The sequence below is a fragment of the Myodes glareolus genome, chromosome 10 (genome assembly GCF_982192425.1).
Source record: "Myodes glareolus chromosome 10, mMyoGla1.1, whole genome shotgun sequence".
In the NCBI taxonomy this organism is placed as follows: domain Eukaryota; kingdom Metazoa; phylum Chordata; class Mammalia; order Rodentia; family Cricetidae; genus Myodes; species Myodes glareolus.
The window spans coordinates 68,902,711-68,926,851 of NC_142035.1; the positions used below are offsets into that span (position 1 = coordinate 68,902,711).

The following is a 24,141-nucleotide window of genomic DNA, read 5'->3' on the forward strand; positions in this document are numbered from 1 at the left end:
TTTCCTCTCTCTAACTTTTCTTATATACCTTTTATTGTTCCTTTTCAAATTTTTGGTCTTTTTTTTAACAACTCCTTTTTAAGCTGGAATTGAATTTACTTAATTTATTCCACTAATAGTTACTACAGCACAAGAGATGAAGTAAAAGTCACTTATATCTGTTTGATTTGTGTCATGAATTATTAAAGCATAGTTAATTGATTCTTTCTGGCATCTCTATAGCTTCTGCTCCCATGGGTTGTCAGTGCTGACAGCATTTAGGATGGCACCCACGTCTACAACCTCCTTCTCTGGGTGAAAACCGAACCTGCTGTTATTTTCCAGGACACTGGGTGTCAGTAACTTAACTTGCAGACTTGGAAAAGGAAGTCAAATGGAGAGGAAATGATACAGGGACACAGTTGATATTGTCTATGAAATCAGTTGACAAGTCATTATGGGGAGGTGGGGGACATTATGGTACTGGACAGGTCACCTGTGAGCTGGGCAGCATGACTTCCCTCTTTGGTTAATAAGGCTTTGTTTATTTTTGTCTCTGTCTCCCAGCACTGAGTCCTTGAGGCAAGAAGCAACAAGTTGCAGCCTGGGACGCGCTGTATCTTCTTGAGAAGTCTGAGGTGGGTGGGAGGAGGCCAGAGGACTGCTGATCAGTTTCTAGATTTTAGTTGCCACCCGAAGACTCTATTTTAACATAATGGCTACACTGTAAGGAATTGGATCATGGAAATTGTCCAAGAAATCCTGTGTACTAGGCCTTCCCCCAAGTGAAAAGCTTGTCAGCCAAGCTCTGGATCCCTGGCATATGGCCCATCCTGGCCTTTCCCTTTGGTTACCCTACGGGCTCTGTGTTGTGAGTCAAATCACTGAGCAACCAAGTATCTTCCGAAGAGCCTGAGGCTCTCTAGCAGCTACTGTTTACTCCAGAAGAATCTGTAGAAAGGGAGACTATCTAGCAAAGGGAGGCCAGTCCCAGCCTTCTGTGCAGACCGGTACAAAGATCTCTCTCCAAACAGTTCTCTTGGAACAGTCAAGGACCAAGTAGAAGCTGCTGCGCCGGTGCTCCGGTGAGAGCTGACAGCTCCTCCCTGCTAAATGCATAGGTTTCTTCTCCAAGTCTGTTTTGCAATAGAAGAGTTGCCACTGTGAACAGGTGGAAAAGAAGTAGTGCTTGTCTGTGTGTTCCTGTGGCTGCAGCTGGCTCAGGCATAGCAGACAAGACAGGTGAGAAACGCTTTTCCTCCTCTCTGTTGGTTCGGGACTGGGGCGAAACTTTGCTGGATCTGTGGGATTTATGGTTTCCGGAAACCTGTAAGAGTACTTTCTCTTGTTTACTGCTTCCCCTGTGGACGATGAGAACTCTTTATTTTGTTTTAGTGTTGCTGCTATTGTTGTTGTCCAATGTCCAATCAAAGAAATGGCTGTACCTTCATTTCAAGCTACCCTTCCTCTTTTGTCAGTCTCAACCCGTTTCTGGCGGCAGGGCCAAAGCAGAGTCACAAGGATCACAGTGCCTTCCAGGGAAAGGGCACCGGCAAAGTGGAAAGTGGAAAGACGTGTCTGGAGCAAGGTTTCTGCTCCAAAGGATATCTAGGCCCAAAGCTGTGGCTTCTTTTATTTGATATGTTCTGTGTGGTTTGGTCCCTGAGAATGTATAACAGAGATGATGGAACTCTGCTCTCTTGTGTGCACTACCCCTGGATTAAGCCCTGTGTAGAGGGAAAGAAAGAACATCCACATCAAACTCCAGGAATACGTCATCCACAGCCCTGGGCTGCAGTAGGATGAACCATCAGGCATCTGGAATAGGCTTGATTTCTGGAATGTAGTGGATCTGATTGCTTCTTGGCAACTAATCTTTTCCAATTATGTTTGGCTTAGTCTGATTGTCAAATTACTTTGCAATCCCCAGACTGATCCAGGATGTCTGTAGAGGGGACAGAGACAACTCTGTCTACAAAGCTGATTGCCTGTGATGGAAGGAAAGTTCTAATGAAAGTTTTTGAACTGTTCTTTCAATAATCCACAGTCCAGCCAAAAGGAAGGCCGTGAATACTACTCCTTGGCCCTTTGTTGAACCAAAGAGCTAAAAGTAGCATGCTTCTCTAAAATACTGGTCAACCAAGGCCAGCCTGCGCAGTTTTACCTTGATGCAGCTCAAGAAAGATATTGTATGTAATTTGAATAATTTAATTAAAAATATAAGATTTTTTCATAATTAATGCGTTCTGGGGTTCACAGAATTTAGAAATTCTTTTTTGTACTCTCATTCTGTCAGTAAACAAGAAGCTTCATAATTTCAGTTCTTATTGAATTATGGAAACTCCACTGTGGTGAAGTTAACATTTCCTTTTTACAAAGCATGAAGGATGTTTTTGAATGAAATCTGATGCTTTCAACAAGCTACCAAGCAGAACAGTGAGCTTCTTCAAGAGTACCAAGTGGTTTTCCTAATGTATCCACAGAATTCACTATTGTATGAGAACGCAGCCAGGAATGAGCATATGCCTCAGTCACTTATTCAAGCAAGTTAAAATTTGAAATAAGTTTTAACAATTTGAAACCCTTAAGTTAAAAGTTTATAGGTAGCAGATATCATAAGTTAGAGAAGGATGTTCAGTATTATTTAGGCACCATGAACACAACCCAATAGCAACTTTTCCGGATACAAACTGTATAATTGGAAAGTTGAACTATAAGTGAATAACATTTTTTAAACCTCAGTGATATAAAGGTTAGAAAAAAGCTGAAAACGTCTTTTTACTACTCTTTTCTCCAAAAATAAAACAAAAATAAAATTTCTGTCGGTGAGGTTAGCTAAGTGAAAGCATTGCGAATGGGCCAATGCTTTAATAGTGTCATGTGAGCAGAGACAGCTGACCTAGGCTAATGGGAGCTCACGGGCTCTGGACTGGTAGCTGGGGATTCTTCATGGGACTGAAGTAAGCCCTCTGAATGTAGGTAACAGTTATGTAGCTTGATCTGTTGTGGGTTGGGGAGTTGGCATGGGACTAGGATTTATCCTGGGTGCACAGACTGGCTTTTTGGCACCCATTCCCTATGTTGGGATACCTTCCTTGCTCAGCCTTGATATCGGTGGCGTGGGGAGAAGGAGAGGGAACTGGGACTAGTATGTAAAATTTTTAAAAATTAAATAATAAAAAATAGCATCATGTTAATAAACTGAAATTATTCCCTGGAAGATGATATGATCACAAATTTTCCATGATGCAGTAGCATGTCAAAATTTCCCTGAGGATGAGCAGATGGAAATTCACAAACATTGACATCTGATGTGTCCATTATGGTCTCGTCTGCTGCTACTAAAATATCCTGCGGGGTTAGTGATCTACATTTTACCCTGCAGTTCTATGTATACTTATTATGAAGTTCCTGCATCATATTGTCAATCCTCCTTAGAGACAATTAATCAACTTGGTCATGTGATTTCTGTATTCTCTTTTATTAGAATAGACACACACTTTTCACCTAGTGTGTGTACACCAGACTAATGAGCAGAGGTTTAAGGTAATCTCTCCCACTAACAGAGTGGGTGTGGATAAACCACACGGATAATCTCTTTGCCTCCATTTTCCTGCCTGACCTTGTATCTAACAGTGACACTGAATGTAGGGACATCACCGGTGTTTCTTCCTGGCTCTAAAAGTCCCAGTTTTAGCATTCAGATTATTTTTAAGACCAGCACACAAACTAAGTTTCATAATTGTTTTCTTTTTTTAACCAAAGAGAGCAAGAGAAATTGGTGATAAATTTCAAAATATAAATTAAAAAACAGAAAAATGACTAAACTCACACCTATTTCTGAAGTAGGATCACAGCAAAAACAATTCAGTTGTGCCAAACAGAATCCCCAGGTAAAGTCCCTGGAGAGAGAAACTTGGGCAGATGATTAAGAAGGGAACATACACAAGGTAACACTGCGGATGGAGTGGAAAGAAAACTCCTCCATCAGATAAGATGCTGCCAGGACCCAAAGGCTGTTTTCAGGCCAGGCAAGACTGCTCTTTCCCACCACACCCAATATAATGTTTCATAAGCTAATAATTCTTTTTAAAAACAATAATAAACATAAAATAAATATTTTCATTCTACAATGGCGTGTCTACTGTTTTCCGTTTCGTCTTAGGAGCATAATAATGTGTCACTAACCCAATTCCCACGATACCTTACTAAGCTCAATTGGCAGTTGGGTAAGGTAGAAACAGAGCTCAACAAATCCAGTGTGTAACAAGTCTGTGGCTTTTCAGAAAGTTGTCTTTTAAATATCTATGACATTAAGTGGTCTTTTTCTTTTTAATTCTTCATATTTACCACAGTAAAAGTTGAAGTTAGACAAGAAAAAATAGGGAAAGTGTTACCTACCTCACCATGATTTGTTCAAATTATCGTTTACACTCATCATGAAGCTAAGACTATTAATTATAGCAACGTCCCACTAAGTTCCTACATAGACATCCAGATTCTTTTATTTTAGTAAAACCTAAATCCTGGTGGCTCTTCCATGCCCTCCCCAGGGATCCTCCATTGCACACACTGCTGATGTCTGGGGCTCTTCTTCCCCCTGGTTATATATCACTTAACCAGATGGGTTCTGGGCAAGGCTCGGGTTTCTTTAATGACTGGAAATACAATTTTACCTCTTTTGTCTGAATGCTCTAAATAGAGGAGAAGGAAAAAATTCAGAAGAGGTAGATGAAAACTTCAAAATGGGCTGGAATGATATTAGTACGTGTTGGGGCAGATGTCTGCAGTACTGATCACTTCACCGGTGGATTTTCTGAGGTTTTTGTGAAAGTTGACAGGAGAGCATAACGCCATCTTTAAGTACAGAAACCATGTTCACCATGATGGAAAAATCTGTCCTACATGAGTATCCATTAAGTTAGAATGTTTCAAATACCAAATGGAACAACTATCGTTTCAATCAGAAAATCTTTAACAGGAGCTCCAGATATAGCTTGGCATGTAGGAAGGCTTACTGCTCTGTCTGAGGACGGGTTTACATCCCAGGACTGCAACTCCAGCTCCAAGGGATCTAGCGCTCCCTTCTGGCCTCCACGGTCATCAACACATACACTTAAATAAAAATAAATCTTTTTAAATGAGTATATTAATAAATACATAACAGAGATGAGCTAAGGTTAGAACACACGCCAACACACATGAAACCTGGATGATAAAACAAAATGAAAAATTTTTTATTTTTAAAGTAGTATTTACGATCATACAAGAGTGTTCAAACGTTTTGCATTGTGACACATTTCTGTCTGTTAGATAGTTGTTTGCCACTTTAACACAAGCTGCAGTCACCTGGGAAGGTGGAGCTTCAGTTGATGAAATGCCTGTAGGCAAGTCAGTGGGGCATTTTCTTGATTTCTAATTGATGTGGGAGGGCCCAGCCTACCCAGGCACGTAGTTCTGAGATACATTTTTTTCGAAAGTAAGTCAAGCAAGTACTGAGTAGAGTTCCTCCATCGTCTTTATTTCAGTTCCTTCCAACAAGTCCCTGCCTTGAATTATTGCCCTCACATCCCTTCATGATGGATTATAAGATGAAATAAACCCTTTCTTTTCAAATTGGTTTGGTCATGGTTGTATTCACAGCAATCAAAAGCAGAGGGGGACACTAACTAGATGCATATCTAGAGTGGGAGAGTTGAATCATAGACAGTTCAATTCTTAATATTTTTGAAAAGCAGATCTACACTATTTTGCTCAATATTTGTACGAATTTATAGCCCTCGGTGAGCTTCATACTCCCTATCTTTGCCAACATTTAGACATTCTATAATACTGATTGAAACAAGGGCAAGTAAATTTCTCAGAGTGGTTTGTAGTCTCTGAACATAACTGGTAATTTTTTTACAGACATGCTGGCCATTTTTGTGTATTCTTTTGAGAAATGTCTCCTCTTATTAAGGTTTTCCTCTTATTAAGGTAATTTGATTTCTTCCCGATGCATTGTGTGCTTCTTAAACTTTTTGGTTGGAAGACCCTTGTCTGAGGTATGGTTTGCGTATATTTTCTGCCATTATTTACAGTTTTGAATCTTATGCTTCAATCTAGTGTGTGTGTGTGTGTGTGTGTGTGTGAGAGAGAGAGAGAGAGAGAGAGAGAGAGAGAGAGAGAGAGAGAGAAAACTTATTAGTTCCCGTTACTTCAATCTTTTATCCATTTTGAGATGGCTTTGTCTGTGTTCTAGAAGAAGAGTCCAATTTTATTTCTTCCAAATATGAACAACCAGTGCTCTCAACACTAGTGAAGAGACCATCTTATCTTTGTTGAATGTCTTAGAAATTTTGCCAAAACTGTGTTGATATTAGATACATGGGTTTGCTTATGGTCTCACTAGCTTTTCAGTTTTCACGTCATTGCCTTGCTGCTTTTGTTGCTATCGCTTTACACTGTATTTTGAAATCATGTGGTATGGAACCTCCAGTTCTGCATCTCTTTCCTGGCTGTTTGCTTTGACTATTTAGAAACTGCTGTGCTGTCATACAAATGTTAATCGTTACTTTTCTATTGCTCTGAATCATTGGTATTATAATATGAATTTCACTGAATCTGTGTTTTTAGTACCATGAACATTTGAACAACATTGATTCTCCCAACTCATGAGTACATGCTATTTTTTCCACCTCCTATAATTGCCTTCAAATAATTTCCCAGATGCCTTAGAGTTTCAGTGTATAGATTTATCTCCTTGGTTAAATTAATCCTACGTCTTTTCATTGATTATGTTGTAAGTAGAACTGTGCTCTTATATTATGAATATTCATATGCTGGCTTTGTTTTTTGAAACATTACTATCTTCTTTTAGAAAATGTTCCCTATGTGGAAGCAGCCAAAATATCTTACTGGCCAGATTTATCTACCACACACTAATCTTAGTTATAGAGGAAGCAGAAAATGTAACTATGTCCCAAGTTTATACTGAAAACTCAATATTATATTAGTAAGTAAGCAAAATAAGGTAGAATCGGGGTGTATAAAGCAATATTGGTCTAAGACCTTATAGAGTAAATGAAATGATGCTCTCTAACAATTATTGAAACCATTTGACACTAGATTTATTTTGATTACTTTGTATTCCTCTTAGTTTATCTATCTATCTGTCTATCTATCTATCTATCTATCTATCTATCTATCTATCTATATTTCTATACCTCTGTTTCTGAACCTGTGCCTATGAGAACTGCCCACAGTCTCCACCCACTCCCATCTGGAACACTAAGTGTGCTATTTACTCCACAGAGGAGCTGGTTCCAGACTTGCTACAGGTATCTATCTACAAACTCACATACTAAATTTCCAAGTCTAAAATAAATTATAATTTTAACGAAGAGTTTGCCTGGTAATGCTCTCCTGTCATTAACACTTAAGAAAAGTTTGGGCGTGTGTTCCCAAGCAAACATATACACTTGAGGCCCAGGGAGTTGTCTCTCTTCTACTTAGAGACTGGGTAAACTTAGTGTACTTGAACTAAATAAAGACACATAGATCTAATCTACATGGGAAGCAGAAAAAGACAAGAAAGATCTCCTGAGTAAATTGGGAGCATGGGGATCTTGGGAGAGGGTTGAAGGGGGGGGAGAGGCAGGGAGGGGAGTAGAGAAAAATATAGAGCTCAATAAAAAACAATTTTAAAAAAGGAAGAAAACTTCCTCTCTTGGCTCAACTATATAATCAGAAGAAATCACCAAAGTAATACAATCACCTAGAAGTTGACTACTTAAATACCATTAAAAGACTGTAAATTTACTTTAATATGATACAAACCATTCTTAAAATTTCAGGAAACTCAGTAAGTGTCTTTGTCTTGCATGGTAAGTCCCTGGTGCTGGTTCGGTTCCTGGTACATTGAACGGGTTGAAGAAGCAGACACTGTGCTGTGTGTGTCCTTTTGGCACAAAGTAACAGTGTCATTTCGGCTGTCCTGTCACCTGCTGTTAGGATAGTAAAAGGCGTCAATGTCCTCTGGAAACACTTAAAGCATTCTGGTTCTTTGGCATACATTTATTTTATTTTATTTTATTTTTACTAAATTCTACTCTTTGCACACATGTTGAGAATCGCATAAAAAAATATATGCACAAAACTTATGTCTATAACATTGCACCATTTCTAAAGATCAGGTATACACTCACAATTAACATAAGATTGACACTGAGTTGCGCAGTGCAAGCAGCCCGGATCATTTCTTTCACTAGATTTCTTTCCCTGTGATTATTGCCTTGCTACAAACTTGATGGATTTCGTAGTAAAAAAAAAAAAATCATACATTCCCAGTCAAAATGTAGATACATAAAACTACCCCATAAACACTCAGTACAAAGTAAGACATTCCAAATGAGCAAAGGGAGAAACCATCAGAAAACAAACCCAATAAGCTTTTTTGAAGGACGTTGGTATTTTGATATTCCAATGAGAAAATATACTGCGCAAGTAAAAAGCAAATAACAGAACAGAAATAGCATCATATTCTGAGTCGCACTACCCTTTAAGCGAATTAATTGCATTATTAGTCCCTTGGTGGTCATGAGAATCATGGAAGCATGTTTTGTTTCAAAAGCCAGGTGCAGCTGTCATCAGTTAAAACAGCAGAGGCCTGAGCTGGGGCCAGAGCTCAATAGTAGAGTACCTGGGTAAAGCCCTGGGCTCAATCGTCAGTACTGCAAAGCCAAAACAGGGAGGCAAACATTACACTTTCCACTTGCGGGACAATTTTCCACAGCTTTTCTACAAACTCGGCTATATAAATGGGTGTATCATTGGCTCTCACTTTATCAACTAAAATTTCTGTTAAGAGAACAAAGAATTCTTTCCATTGGACGCTGATGTAGCATTTTTATCATAAAGCTAGTCACCCTGTTTCTGTTTACACCACATGAAGTCCTCTAATCAGAACAAAGGTCCCAGCATTGGTCAAGCCGCAAGCTTACACCGCTGAGCGGAAAGTAGAGGCCAGAGTCCACTTCATTATTGTAGACGTCAGGCTCAGGTACAGTCTGCCTACCTATTGCTTTTAACACTGCCTTGTCATAGCAGGTTGCTGGTAGAATTTATCTTCAAAGACCGGAAACATGCACTGCGCCATCCTCAAGGCAGAAGCAGTGGACGGGGCTCATCTGCTGCAGATCTCTTGGCACGATGGGGCAGAGTCCCTCTACCCAGCAGTGTGGCTGAGAGACAACTGCCAGTGTTCGGAATGTTACCTGCATTCTGCAAAAGCTCGGAAACTTCTCCTGGAAGCTCTCGACGTGAACATTAGAATCAAAGACTTGTCATTTGACCGGAAAAAGGTAACTCTTTCCAGCGATCGTTCCCTTCTCGTTTGAGTGAAATCAAGGGGTTTGTTTATAATAATTGTAAACCAATTTACTTTAACTTATCATATATAGAGCAAACCATCCCTGGGGAAATGTTTGTAGAGTGTTTGGTACAGAGTGGGCATACTCAGTGGAAAAAATTCTGCTGTTGTTATATCAGATAAAATATTTTCTTTTTCTTTTTAATGTATATACTGTTTATTTTAGCTGAAATTTAATTACATCACCTGTGTCCAACCCACCATATACCCCCTTCCCTCTCTCAAACTGGTGGCCTGCTTTTCTTTAGTGTCATTATGCACCCATGTATTGATATGCACATATAAATATAGAAATACGCCCTGCTGTTGGACTCTGGTTTCTCTTCAAAATGTATAAATTACTTGCCTTTTACTACTACCATTTTAATAAAATACGCAACTTTGCTCTCTTTGCTTTTAGTGAGTAGCAACCACGAAACACATTCATACAATTTATATCATAAAAAATTGTGCATCGGGCACTCAGTTTACTCCCCCATCGAGCCAGAATGAAACAAAATTTGCTCACATAAATACCAGAAATCAGTGAGATAATCTGGGTAGATTGTTTGGCATACTCCCTGCATTGAACATTGACTCAGAAATCATACTGATTAGTATTATGTATCCAAACTAGTGAGTCGGTGTATAAGAAGCAATGCCCCAAGAGCTTTACTCTCTAGATCAACCAGCTATGGCATCAACCATTTTTCTCTCTTCCTTATTTTCAGTTTCTGGCCAGAAGAACAAACGTCATCAGAAAACCTGTCCTTTCCCTATTATTTCATTCTTCTCTCAGCTTGGGCTCTCTATTCCCAGTTCTCACTCTTAATAGCCATGCCCCCTCATAGAAACTTTGAGGATCATACATTTAGAGTATGTACAGCAGAAATGTCAGGGGAGCAAAACTCTTTTTATTACACATTGTCTTCGGCCTTAGGCACCAGAAGTAGACCTTTGGCCTGTGAGGGAAAGGGGGAGTGATGTTTAATTGAATTCTCTGGTGATTTTAAATAACTTTCAGAAGAAAATCAACAGCAGAAGGCAGAAGTGTATAGTTGTACAATGTACAAATAGATGATAGTTGCTTTCTGTGTTGGAAGGTTTATATCACATGGCCCAATGAGCATTACAGTGAATTTGAAGCTAATTGGCTGAAGAAAAGATGTTTTTCCCAGAAGGCCAGAGAAAGACTCCAAGAAGAACTGTTTTTACCAGGTAACATTGCCATCATCTGAAGTCTATTTTAAAATCTTATAGTAAGAATTACTTGAAGAGAATTCCTGTTATTTGAGTTGTACGTATATACAGGACACTGTTTAATGGTGTTTTATGCACATATATCTCAAAATGATCAGATCAAGGTAATGAGTATTTATATATCTCTTTCTCACTTTCTAAGAATTTGCTCATGAGAAAGTTCAAGCCCTTGTATCTTGGTTAAAATGATATTGTAATTGATGAGGAATCCTTAACAAGTTAGTAACACAGATAATTTGGGCAAAACTGAAAAGGAGAACAAGGAGATGTCAACATTCTAAAGCACTAGCAGGAAAAAGGACCGTGGACTTGGCCTTTTTCATCGACAGATAGACGAGGTCCAAGATGTCGCCTTTGTGCCCTCTGCAAAGGAGCAGAGTAAACCAGAGATAGTCCGCCCTGCTTAACAAGGCCTAAAGTCAAAATAGCACGAAATTCACGAAGGACACTTCTTACCCTGGTGAGATTATGTGAGTGAGGCTGTGAATCAATGAGCGCAGAATTGAGCTTGCACAGGACTCTGTGTGTGTGTGTGTGTGTGTGTGTGTGTGTGTGTGTGTGTGCGAATCTGTTTCTCTAGAGAGAATTTATATAAGTCTCCAAAGAATCTGTGAACAGAAAAATGTTTAGAGCAAATCAAAAGATAAATTCAGTGGCAAAGGACAGAGACGGGAGCATTATCTCTCAGAGCATAGTGAAAACAAATGGGTAATTTAAAATAAAACCTCTAAGAAATGCACAGTAACACAGGTCAAATGGGAATGTTGGCGAGGGTGATCTCTTTTATAGTGTTCTACAGATCACTACCTATGGCTGTCCAGGTCAAAGGCAAACTCTAACATGCATGAGTTTTGCCTGTCTGTTGGAGCCCCGACTTCAACAAGTTCATTGGCCCAGCACATTTCGCTGAATCTTTTTTTCTCTGTCAACATTTGTCAGACCACCACCCATTTCAGAAACTGATCACTTGGGTGAATTCCATGCCACCTTTTTGGGGACCTCTAAGTCTTTTACTAACGTGGTTCTTTACTCTTTCCAAACCTTGCCTGTGATAACTGTCTGTGGTTTTAAAGCTAGTCTTAGAGCAGTTCACTGGAAGTAAACATGGTGCTTATTAATCACCCTGCCAGGCAGCTTTCCTTCTTCCTGGGGATGTCAGTAACAAGGTACCACAGTTTTCCCCTTCTCTTTAAGACAGATCAGTCTTGTCAAGGATTAAAGTCCTCTAAGTGCTTGGTTTCATCACTGTGACAGCTGACAGGGATTTGTTCCACTGTTATAGCTGAACCAAGAATCCATTCTCCTTTATCTAGTTCTGCAAGGTGATTGAAAATACATGAGTATACAGAGAAATTATTCTTCCTTCAAACAGTCTCCAATAACATAATTTCATCGCCATTGTCTGGCTCAATAGCAATATCATGAATGTGTTCTTTTTTTCTTTAACTCTACCCTAGTTTTGTAATCCATTTGGATTTTGCTTTCATTGCCTGCAAGTTCTTCTCTGTGTCATTTCAGGAAATAAAAGTCAACATTTTTTATGATCACAGCTTAAGCTCTTAAATGTTGGAAGAGGAATGGCCACACCTCCTGCATTAATATTTCCTGACAAGAGAAGTTTTTATAGCTTACATTCCTCAGTACTACCAGGCAGTAGCAAGATGGAAATGATAGTACCTTCCATTAAGTAGTGGAAAAACCTGGTCACAACGGCAGCTTGTGAGCAGGAATAACATAAGAAAACTGGCTGCTAGGTAGACACTGGAAAAATGTTTTGATGCTTTAAAATAAGATTCATTTAAAAAATATATTCCCAAGCTGTGCAGTTGATGGGTAAAACAAGACATTCATGGGCCAATTTTAGAGTACTGGTTGGGTGGTTTTTTGCCTGTAGAATTTAATACCCTGCTCCAATGTGTGTTTCCAAACATTAGTACTCCGAAGCATGTAAACAAAGTAAATTCCATCGGGGAAAGTGCTTTGCTTTTTAGCCACAATAGCAGTGTTCCTCCTCTGCTTCTCCCTTGGAATGAGGGTTATGGTGCTTAGAAAATCTGGAGTCCAGATGCACACCACTTTCCTTCTGTTGGCACAGGCTGCCGAACACAAAATGCAAGGATAAATGACAGTCAGCTGTGGACAGGACCAGACTGTCCCTCTAAGCTGAAAGGAAGATGTGGAGAATAATCTTTCCCTCGTGGATGTCCATTCAGCTGCACAGACATTTGGCATTTATTTTTTTGCAGGGAATACCAAGGTGTAAGGAAATGGAAAGATGAAAAAGGAAGCCTGGACATATAATACATTAAATACATTATGACCATGTGCTGAAGACAATCAATGACATAAAACAAAGAGTCTGTATCAGTGAGAGTTTGATACTCACACTGAGTTTTAAGCAATAGTTTGTCAGGCAGAGAGAGAAAGAAGAAAATCCCCACGGAGAAAAGGACATGCAAAAAAAAAACCAACACAGAAGCAGAAAACAGAAGGATAAATTTAAGAAACTAAAATGATTTGGATATTGAAATTTCAAAGCAACAAAGATGCCAAAAGCCAAAATAAGAAGTAGTTTGCATACACTGCTTGATCCACAGAGTGAAGGCAAGGATCAGTTTTTTCCAACATAGTTCAAGTATACCATTCCATATATCTCTCAGCTGATTCCCTATTAACAAACTAGACAAAAGATTTCAAGACCTTTACAGGTTTCAGATGTTTGCTGCAAGCTTTTCCTCTGCGTTGTATACCTTTGTGTTTGCCTACCTGCTTTTGATTAAATTAATGTATTATCATAAGTGACTCCAAGTCCATTAACACCTCCTCCTCTTTGATTTTTTTCTTTAATATAACCTTCCTCCTCTACAAAAAGGAATAGAGGGATCAGGTTCACCTTGTAGAATGGCCTTGGTCATGGCTGTGTATCTATGGAGTAAACCATGGGAAGGGAGAAAAGGGGAGAAAGATGGCCACAGCATGCTCTACAAAAAAGTTGTATGGAATACAATGTGAGCTTAAGAGAAAGAGAAGATGGGCATAGAATTTGCATTTAGAGAAACATAGTATTTACTAGCAGGATAGTACAGGGCAGTCCCTCTTCTCTAATCTCTACCATTTTAAAACTTGAGTGTCAATGCCTGCATACGATCATTTCCAGATAAACAAATGAGCAAGTATTCAAAAATGCATTTAAAACATAAACTTTGGATCAGCAAGATATATCAGTAAATAAAAGTACTTGTTGCATGACCTGAATTGAACATCTACCACACATGGTTCATTTGTTCATCCATTGTCTTGATGGATGACTCTTGAATAACAAGTGCCATATACTTGGACTGAAAATACAACAGGGAGCAAAACAAGAGAAGGCTTTAGCCCCTTACATTTTTGTGGTGTAAGAGACCAAAACATGTACACACTTATCTATAATTCCACCAAGAATGATAAGCACACAGTCACAAGCAAGTCAGTGAGTGTAGCAGTGAGAGTAGACAAGATTTCTTTTCTGAGTTCTTTCATTTTTTTATACTAAAATTAGGAAAACCATGAGATGAAAATATAGGAGGAAGTATGGAAACTTGAGGCTAGAGAAAGTGATAAATAACTATAAGACTTTGTGTGTTTTATGACTATAGATTCATAGCCAAATAGTAAGGGCAGTCACTCCATTCTATTTTCATCTCGACACATTCAGTACTTACAGCTCAAAGGCAGATTCAGTCAGGCAGTGGAGCTGCTGTATTCTTCACTGGCATTATCTCATTCTATTTTCATACCTCAGTAGGTTATTTTCTTGCCATGTTATCTAATGGAGGCTGAACACAGAGTTTCTTGCCTCCCAAAAGTCATACAGATGGAAAGCATTGAGCCCAAATTGACCATTCAAATCTCAAGTCATTAATTTTGACACAAGGTCTTTGTCAGGTGGGATATGTATCTTCATCTGCAGGTGAACTTGTGAATTTTGCAACTAACCAGTTTCAGAAAAGAAGTATGTGAATGATGGGGACAGAATACTCAGATAACATTCAAGTCCTATCTTTCTGGTTAACAGAAGAGCTAATATGAGCCAATAAAGTTAAAGCTGCCAAGAGATATGAGCTTATTAGTAAAAAATATACCAGTGAGCTCACAAAGGAGGCCTGGATCAGACCAGTTACAAATATGTTCCATTGATGAAATTGGGGGACTTTCACAAACTGAAACACATTCAAAAGAAAACAGAGAAGGCTGTGAAAGGAGTCTCACAAACCACAAAGCTGTTTGGGAGAAAGGGGGTTAGTCACCTTAGAGAAATAGCATAGGAGCTATCTCTATGACATCTCAAGGACTTCTGTATTCTGTGTGATTCTAAATATACAAATGGAGTTCTAAAAGAACGGTGGCTGTGCTGGAGAGATGACTTAGTAGTTCATTATGCATCCTGTTCTTCCAGTGAACCTAAGTTCAGGTCCCAGCTTCCGCACTGGACAGCTCACAACTGTTACTCCCGCTTAAGGGAATCAAACACTGCTTCTGGCCTCTGTGGGAAGTCAAACACATGGCATATACACACACACAACAGAGCACACATGTGGCATAAAAATAAATCTTTAAAAGAAAGATGACAAACTGACTGCTTCCACATAAAGAGGAAGTTTGTGAAATTTGCTGTTTATCTACAATTAACTACATACATACATACATACATACCAGGCAATTAAAATCAAATTCTGTTCAGTGACCTTATTATGAGTATCACTCAGGATAGCCACAGCAGCAAGGGCAGAGAGTAAGGTGAAATTACATCTCTTGGAGTTCACTTCTTTTCAATGTGTAACTCCTCTCCTTCGTGTTTGGAGTCAGGGAGGTTGGGTATTTCATCAAGTTCAGACCAAAGTTAGCTAGGTGATGTTGGGCACTTCTCTGGGCTCATGCCCATCCCTGTAAACAGGAGCGATGATAGTGCATACTTTTTAGAGTTGTTGTAAGGATTTCACGAATTGACCAGTGTCTAGTGCTTTGAAAAGTCTCTGGAATCCTAAGTGCTCCTTTCCCCACATTCTAGACATGTCACCTCACTGCTTTCTGTGCTGCACTCTCCAGGAAGGCAGCCATTCCTGTCAAAGGCTTATGGATGTAGACTACTCCAGCATCATCAAAGGGAAAACGGGTTTCTCTTCTAAGAAGTTTAAACTTGTTTAGAAGCCTCATTTTTATATTCACATATAATTCACTCTAGACTTTAGAGTTGGGTTGGAGAGATGACTCAGAGCTTAGAATGTTTCTCATAATTCATAGGGTGGTTTGTAATCATTTCTCATAATCCATAGGGTGGCTTGTAATCATTGGTCACTCAAGTTGTAAGAGATATGATGCCCTTAACTGACCTCTGCAACATTGCACACACACACAGAGAGAGAGAGAGAGAGAGAGAGAGAGAGAGAGAGAGAGAGAGAGAGAACACTTACATGGAGATAAAGCAACTGTACACATAAAAATAAATAAATAAATCTTTAAAATAAAATACTTAGATATGAGTCAAAGGAAAGGAAAGCTTTGAGATGTAGAGCACAGTTTGATCTGCAAAACCTGCTTTGTACTCTCCCCCTCCTGCCTATCAAAGGGCAAAGAGGGAAAAAGGTATTGTTAGTGAGGAAATAAAAACAATAGCATGATCTCCATTGTCCATTGCTATCTGGTGGGAGAGGCAGAGATAAGGCGCTGTGTCTCAACTAGTTCCCTCTCCACTCCCACCAGCTGTTTATCACTGTAACAAGCTTCACAGGCCCTTGAAACAATAATTTTACTATTATATATTTGTGTTTGTTTCTTTATCTGTCTACCCAAACTTCCAAGCAGGAAGCTCAAAAATAATACCTGGCTTTAATTGTGAAAGTAATCTTTTTCAACAAACAGATATTGAAGACGCTTTCAATATAAAATAAGCCCTGTGGTATGTATTAAGGCTGAGCCAAGAAGACAGACACCTCACCCTTGCTTAGCAGACCCAGCATGTTTCCTCAAACCGGCCATTTCAGAGGCTGTTGTCACATTTCAGCCCATAACTGTGAAACTACCAGTCTCCCTCCCTCTGTGAAGGGATATTCTTAGCTCGAAAGACCCAGAAGTGGATGCCAGGAAGAGCAGCCCTCAATCAATAAAGAGTAGTGTGTTGAGTAGCTCTCAATCAATGAAGAGTAGTGTGATGTCCTCAGACTCTTTGCTCCATATCCAAGACACAAATTATGTCTAAGGCCCCACACTCGTGACCACCGTTGCCAACAGCAGGGAGCCATACACTAACAGTTCTTCCAGGGCTTTCTCCCCTCTTCATGCTTCACACAAACTTACCCTCAAAGCTGCATCTCATCTGTACATTCAGAGAGAACAAGTGACTAGAATCTAAAGGTGTGTAGAGTTCAGGGGACAAGACAGAAAAGAGTACAACATCCATCCATTGAGGAAAAGAGACTCTAAGCCCCAATTCTTTCCTCCGATTTCTCTCCTCTATTAGGGATCAGAATTGGGTTGTAGTGGACCTTTTAGAAGTTATTCATAATAAAAACTGACATATAATAAAATGATACTCACGTTATAACTATATTTGTTATATAATGAAATATAATTAACATGTTATGAAGAGATTAAAAAAAGAGTAAAAACTTGACTGGTGTTGTGTACATTAGAAAAACCATTTCAGAGCCAAAAGCCTAGCGTGGTGCGGGTAGACAGGAGGTACTAAATTTTTGAAAGAACACTTTGAAAACCTGCTTTCTGTGCTCATGATTTTTTAAGTAAAGACCTTCTTTGTGTCTTTTCCTTTCTGAACTATAACTCAGGGACCAGGAATGTGATGCTTAGCCCTCAGTAGGACCCCTTACACAAACAGCTCCTTGAAATTTGGCATGTAGCCGGATCATAAATTTTATGATGTGTGAAGTGCATGTTTGAGGAAGTATTCATTAGTAAAGCCATAAGTTAAATAAGGAGGGGTGGCCATACCTTACACATGCCATCATTTCTCGTCTGTTTATATATCCAGACCCAAGTGTGAAGCTTAAATTTGTTCTTAATATATTCTCCCGACAAATGTTTTACTCTACTCAAAAGTATTTTTTTTTGGCATCCCCTGAGAGTTCTCTTTTGCAGTTGGAGGAAAATGGGAACATGTTTTGAAATCACTCTCTGGATGCTGATGTTTAATATTGTGTGTGGACATCATAGAATGCTTGGTAAGACAGGTTTAGTGAAACATGGTATTAATTCTCAGTGATGATTAGAGTAAGTTATATTTAAGATCATAGTTGGATTTGGCAACCAGCTATTCATAGTACCATCTATGCAAGTCATGTTTTAAGTAGTGACGTGTAATAGTGGTTTATACTCTGTTACCCAAGCTGAGATGGCCTTTGGCCTTTGGTCTCTGGTTTCAAGAAGGCATTGTAGGCACTCCTACAATGAAAGATAGGGTCTAAAATTTTTAACTCTGTAGAACTTGAAAGATAGCTGGAGCATTTGCCTATCCTGCCAGAGCTCTGGGCTCAATCTCAGCTCCACGGAAATTGAAGAAAAATAATAATCACCCTATGATAATCAAAACATTAAATTAAAAATTGTTTGTAGCTTGGACTGTGCTGGGTGTTGGGTTGCCAATGGGTTTTACTGATGTCTCTATGTAAATACAGTTAATGTTGCACATATTGAGAATAACACACGAATCTACAAATTTCTATGCTGTTAAACAATAAGAAAGTATACGTGTTTATAATGGGAAAATGGCCCATATAAAAATTTTCATTAAAACATCCTCTAAATATCTATAGCATGTGTCCTCAATAAATCCTTCTTGGGTGTAATTTATATCTTTGAAAATTCCTTTTTTATTTATGTATGAAGATTATAATATAATTACATCATTTCCCCTTTCCTTTCCCTCCCTCCAAACTCTTCTACATACACTTCCTGGCTCTCTTTCAAATTCATAACCTTTTTTATTAGTTGTTGTTATGGACATATATGTATGTTCATGTTTATTCCTAAAAGTAGCCTGTTCTGTCTGTATAATGCTACCTGTGTGTATGTTTTCAGGGCCAACCACTTGGTATTAGATAACAAATTGATGTGCTTTTCCCAGGGAAAATTTTTCCTCTTGCTTGCAACATCTCTTAGTTGTGTAAAGTTCTGAGGTTTTATGGTCTTTCTCCCATCCTCCCATCCTACTTTAGCATGTCTATTGTTACTGTCCTTGTTTGGTTCTTATTGGTGAGATGTTATATAGCTTTTGACATTATTAGGAGATACAATCTTAGAATAAGCTCTGTTATTCTCTGGCTCTGACTGTCTTTCCCCTCTCTGTTCTGCACTGAGCCCTGAGCCTTAGGAGTGGGAGATGATTTGTAGAAAGCCACGACAACCACCAACATGACATAATAACCCTAAGAGTGCAGTAGTGCCATACACACCTTGGCAATAACCTGCAGCTATCTAACTGGATTTAAGACATACTCAACAAGAAGAAGACCATGCCTGGCACTGAAACCTTGCCGACTAACTAGGGCTAGTGAAGTCCCGGATATTGGTAGAGAACCTGCAACTGCTACTCTACTCTACCACATCAGAATAATCCCTAAGTGCATTCTAAATATTTATTCTTATACCCACAAATAAGTGTCAGTCTCATCTCTCCCTATCAAAGAAATTTCTATTTGCAGCATACTTAGACTGTTATTAAAAACAACTAATTAAAATTCTTTTGTGAAAATAATTTTAATTTCAGTTTTATTTTTCCCATAATAACTGAAATTTTTGATCATGATATTAACCTTTACTAAAGTAAAAAAAAAGTTTTGAATACACTGGCAAGAACTACAGAGAGAAACTTCTTTCAAATATGAAAAAAATGTTGATTTCATCCAAAGAGAAAAGTGACATTGTATATTGTTCAGTTGAGCCCTATTCCTAATGTTTCTCTGCATTTAAAAGTCCAACTGGTTGCCAAAGTTTATCTTTAAACACCCATGCCTAAACAACTTCAAACAAAGTTGTTTCCCAGTATAAGTTACCCTGCTTTCCTTGTTACCTATTACATTTCTTTTGTAAGGAACAGGATAATCTATGGACATTCCAATGGAGAATATAAAAGAAATGTTCATGAGGTCTCAACCTTACACAAAGAACCATAGACAAGTGAAGAAAGCTGAGAGTGAGAGAGGTGGTCTTCCCAAATAAAAAGTACACCAATTAGTTGTCTAGAGCCAAATATCAGTACTGAAAACATACATTCAAGTAAAATTATATGGAATAAACAAGTTGTATTTAAGAACATATGCCTACATATATATGCATTAATACAATAAAAATTTTTGAAAACAAAATAGGCTGGCCATTAATTTAAGGAGAGTAGTTAGGGGTTAATGGGAAGGTTCGGAGGGAGGAAAAAGAAGTGAGAAATGTAACCACAACCTCCAAAAATTGTTCATGATGACAGTGCTTCAAGCCATCAAGTTCTGGGCTAGCCACTGGGATCAGTCACCTGGATTTCCTACCTAGCACTGAAAACTGTTATCTACATGCCTTGTGCTACTTTTATTGAATCATCTACCCCACATATTTGTTATGGTGATTAAAAGAAATAAAATTGTAAAGTATCAAGCCTTTTTCTTAACTCCCAGAAATTTTTAGGAAACAGCTGCTGCACTATCATTATGAATTGCTGTGTGCCATGGGTCATAACAGAGTCTCTGTGCACTCATGGCAGAGCTATAAATGACCTGCAGAGAAGCTGTAATCGTCCTGGTTTAACAAATGAAGCTAAAACTCAGACTCCTAGGAGCACACTGATAGAAGAGCAGAACAATGATTCAAAGGCAGACAATTCTACCTCAATTTCCTACCCATCATACCCTAATACAATACAAGTTTCATACCAGGGTTCAAATTTTAGGTAAAAATTAAAAGCAAATAAATAAAAAGATAATTTCCTGTTCTATCACCCATATATCAAGGGTCAATACATTAGTAGTAGCTACAGTACTGGAGCTCACGAATACTTCCATCACTTCAGAACATTCTAGTGACTGTTATCATGCTACAGCATCTGCCTATGCTGCTTCAGTTACAACACAAAACATTCTTCTAAACGCTGAAGCAAATATTTATATATAAATGACTTAACTTCCATTATATATATATATATATATATTTCATATATAAATGACTTAATGATTCCAGAGCTGGAAACATCCGTTATAGTTGAGGCAATAATAGGAATAGTTGAGGGATAATAGGAATACCAAAGCCAATATGAAAAAATTCTGGCTCAAGATCTAAGCTGTTATGTGTAATAATCCAGAACTGTGGGCACTATATGCATTAGCAGCATGATTAGGTCTTCCTAAATAAACACGTGACTCATTCCCACAAATGCTCTCCTATAACTGCTGGAGGAGCAGCAAGTGGCTGTGCATCCGTATATATCTTCTCATAGCTAGAGCTCCTATCTTCTAAAAGTTTTCTATTAGAAAAGAAATATCTGCGTGGACCTCAAAAAAAAAAAAGATGGCCAAGTCAGAACTACTGTAAGAAACAATCATCGATCCATTCTTCATTTTTAAACTAGAGACTTTGGGGGTGGCTTCCATATATAACATGTTCCCTTGTTAGAGAAATAGCATCACTCATGACAATGAGACTCTGAGTCCTCATCCTTTTACGTGTCTAGAAGGATTGCTGTGCTGAGCCTGTTTGCTTCCCAGTAAGGAAAGAGCATGAATGGATCAGCAAACACTCCCTCTGCGTTCTACGTCTTTTAGGAAATTGAGGTTTTCAAGCCCATAATTTTTTATGGCTGTTTCCCTGTCTAGTTTCTGAAGCAAACACATTTATGAGCATTTCATCATCTTGAATGAGAGAACAAAAAAAGAGAGATCTGACCTTATCTTTTTTGGCACTGCCACCCAGTGCCTCCCAGGAACACATTTCCATCGCGTTGACCTCAAACAACAGCTTGATTACAAGACAAGGTTCAAGCAGAAGAAATAAGAGGAAGAAGAATCTGTCGCTACCCTCCTTCTAGAACAGTCATAATGTTGTTCTTGGGCAGAAACCTAATTTTATCACTATTTGGAATCCGACAATGTAACCTGCCTGTAATGCACACAGTATCTCACTGTGGTTTCCAAGAAGTGCATGTGTTGAGAAGTCTTAAGGATACAGATATCAAGGACCATTTTGTCATCATCTAATCAACATATCTTTGAATAGATTGGACTTATTGAATATCTGTTGTAGGCCAGACATATTATAAGTAAGAATAATATAATAGGCACAGCCCCAAAAGAAAAAGGACCCAGTGACTAGGATTTCTGATATGACCAACACATGATAAATCAAAGATTAACTCCAATGACTGTGTTTTCTTTTTCAGTTAGTGTCTTGTCTGAAAACAAAATAATCTAGTATTTTTAATTTTCTTAATCCACAGAATGTCAATACTGGGGCTCAGAGCTTCAGCTGCCTACTCTGAATTTTGGAGATGTGTTAAAAGATGATGAGCATGCGTACAAGTGGCTCTCTACCCTCAAGAGAGTAGGTATTGTGAGACTCACTGGAGCAGCTGACAAATGTGGAGAGATCACAAAACTTGGGAAAAGGATTGGCTTTTTGTACCTCACATTCTATGGGTGAGTCTTCAACTGGTCTGGGTTCTGCCATCACAAATACAGTTGGGTCTATCCGCAAGAGCGGGTAGGCTTTGATTATAAGATAACTGCAATTATTCTTGTGCTTATATTGTAGAAAATATTAGACGTAAAAGAGACCTTCACAAGACAAAGTTTACACACTAGAAGCACACAATCTTACTCAGATGTGTTTGGTTTGGCCCATAAGCTGTTGAAGAAAAATAGAAGTAGTTATTAATACTCGAAAACTAGGAGGCTTGAAATTTATATAGACTTATCTTTTCTTGAAAAAAAAAAAAGATCTAGCAATACAGAGCCTAAGTCTTTCATGCCAGCAATCTACTGAATAAAAACAGGCTGCACCCTGTATCATTAGCTGAAGTCTTCTCCCTCTTCAGACCTGCCAGGCTGTGATATCATAGAGTTATATTGTCCCTAGTGGAGAGGAAAATGCACAGATGATTAGCAACATTCAATCATCTACCCTCAATCACTTTTGTGAGTTTATCATAGCAAAAGACTATGTCATGATTGGACATAGACAACCTACTCCCGACCTTTAGCATATGGATTTACTTATACTATTAGTAGATTTGCTTTATAGAAATGCATATTGTTTTTTTCAGTTACAAGAACTTATGCTGTCATAGATATTTCAATAATCATAGACCAATGAATGGGAAGAAATATTTGAAATTATTAATATTTTCTTTAATTCCTTTAAAGTTTCTGAAATAGAGACTATCCTTCAGTTTGTGATTAGGAAATATGAAACTCAAAGGATTAACTGGTAACTCAAATTTATATGAGTAATAATAAGTGAGGCAAAGCATAAATCCAGGGTTGCCTCTACTTCAGTGCTAATAACAAGAAGAAAATTCATGAGAAGTTGTTGAGTTGAGCTACACAGAATACCTCTAAATAAATCTTCGAGTTATTTTGCTTAGTGTTCATTTATGAACAACAAACATTTGACTCTATTCCAATGTACTTCACAATTTCATAACAGTGACCAGTTTGGGTACTCTTTAAGATGTTCCTAGCTCAACCCAAACCAATCACCCATCTAACTGGGGGTCAGAATCTTGGTCATGATTTATGGTTTAACATTTGTTTTGTTTTGTTTCTACAGGTCCTATAAAGGGACTTAATAACTTGGCCACTGATCTAGTATTGTGAAATATTTTGGAATAAATAGTAATGGTCCACTGTCGAAACAAATCAGACCTACTATACCTCTTGATTCCATTTTTCCAAGACCTTCCCACCCAGCCAGAGTGGTTTATCCTATCCCACTGCACCTCTCCTGGATGATCCAATCTTGACAAGATATCTCACTCTGCACCTGCACCCGTGCCAAGATTTCCCTTTCTTGCCACCTCACAACTGTACCCCCAGATTTTCCTCCATATTTTCTGCAATTTTCAATTCTCTAAACTCAATAACTAGCACAGATTTTTGTTGTCATCTGATTTTGTTTTGCTTGCCTATTTTGGATTTGGTTATTACTGTTGGTGTCAAGAGAATGGGATAAATTCAGTATTTTCTTTGATGTTATCTTTCTTTTCTGCTCCCCTTCTCGGTGGAGTAAAAAAGAGATATTCAAGTTTGGGTAACATGAGATTAGAAAAAAATATTCAGGGACTTTCATTAGCATTCTAAAAGGTACCTAAAATAGTGTGTCTCAGCCTGGGCAACATGTTGGAGTAGGTCATTTTAAAACTACAGATATCTGGGTCCTATCTTCAGAACTTTTCTTTAACATGAGCAATATTTGACCTCTGCCTTGGAACTTTAAGAAGTCAGCAGACGATTTTCATATGTAATTGAGAACTTCTGGTGGAGAGG

General features: G+C 38.4%; 1 protein-coding gene across 3 annotated transcripts in view; it reads left to right on the forward strand.

The window, feature by feature from the left end:
• Positions 1 to 886: 886 nt before the first annotated feature.
• The window catches only part of Bbox1 (gamma-butyrobetaine hydroxylase 1), a 56,110-nt gene continuing 32,855 nt past the window's right edge, over positions 887 to 24,141 (forward strand). Inside the window, exons 1-4 of one of the 3 annotated variants that reach the window (XM_048443712.3) lie at positions 887 to 1,221; positions 9,064 to 9,320; positions 10,471 to 10,585; positions 22,095 to 22,293. In XM_048443712.3, coding sequence (XP_048299669.3) covers positions 9,102 to 9,320; positions 10,471 to 10,585; positions 22,095 to 22,293 — 533 coding nt within the window. In that variant the 5' untranslated portion in view covers positions 887 to 1,221; positions 9,064 to 9,101. Of the gene's footprint in view, positions 1,222 to 8,952; positions 9,321 to 10,470; positions 10,586 to 22,094; positions 22,294 to 24,141 lie in introns of those variants that run through there. The other 2 variants (XM_085696748.2, XM_087911336.1) reach the window with 2 other exon arrangements.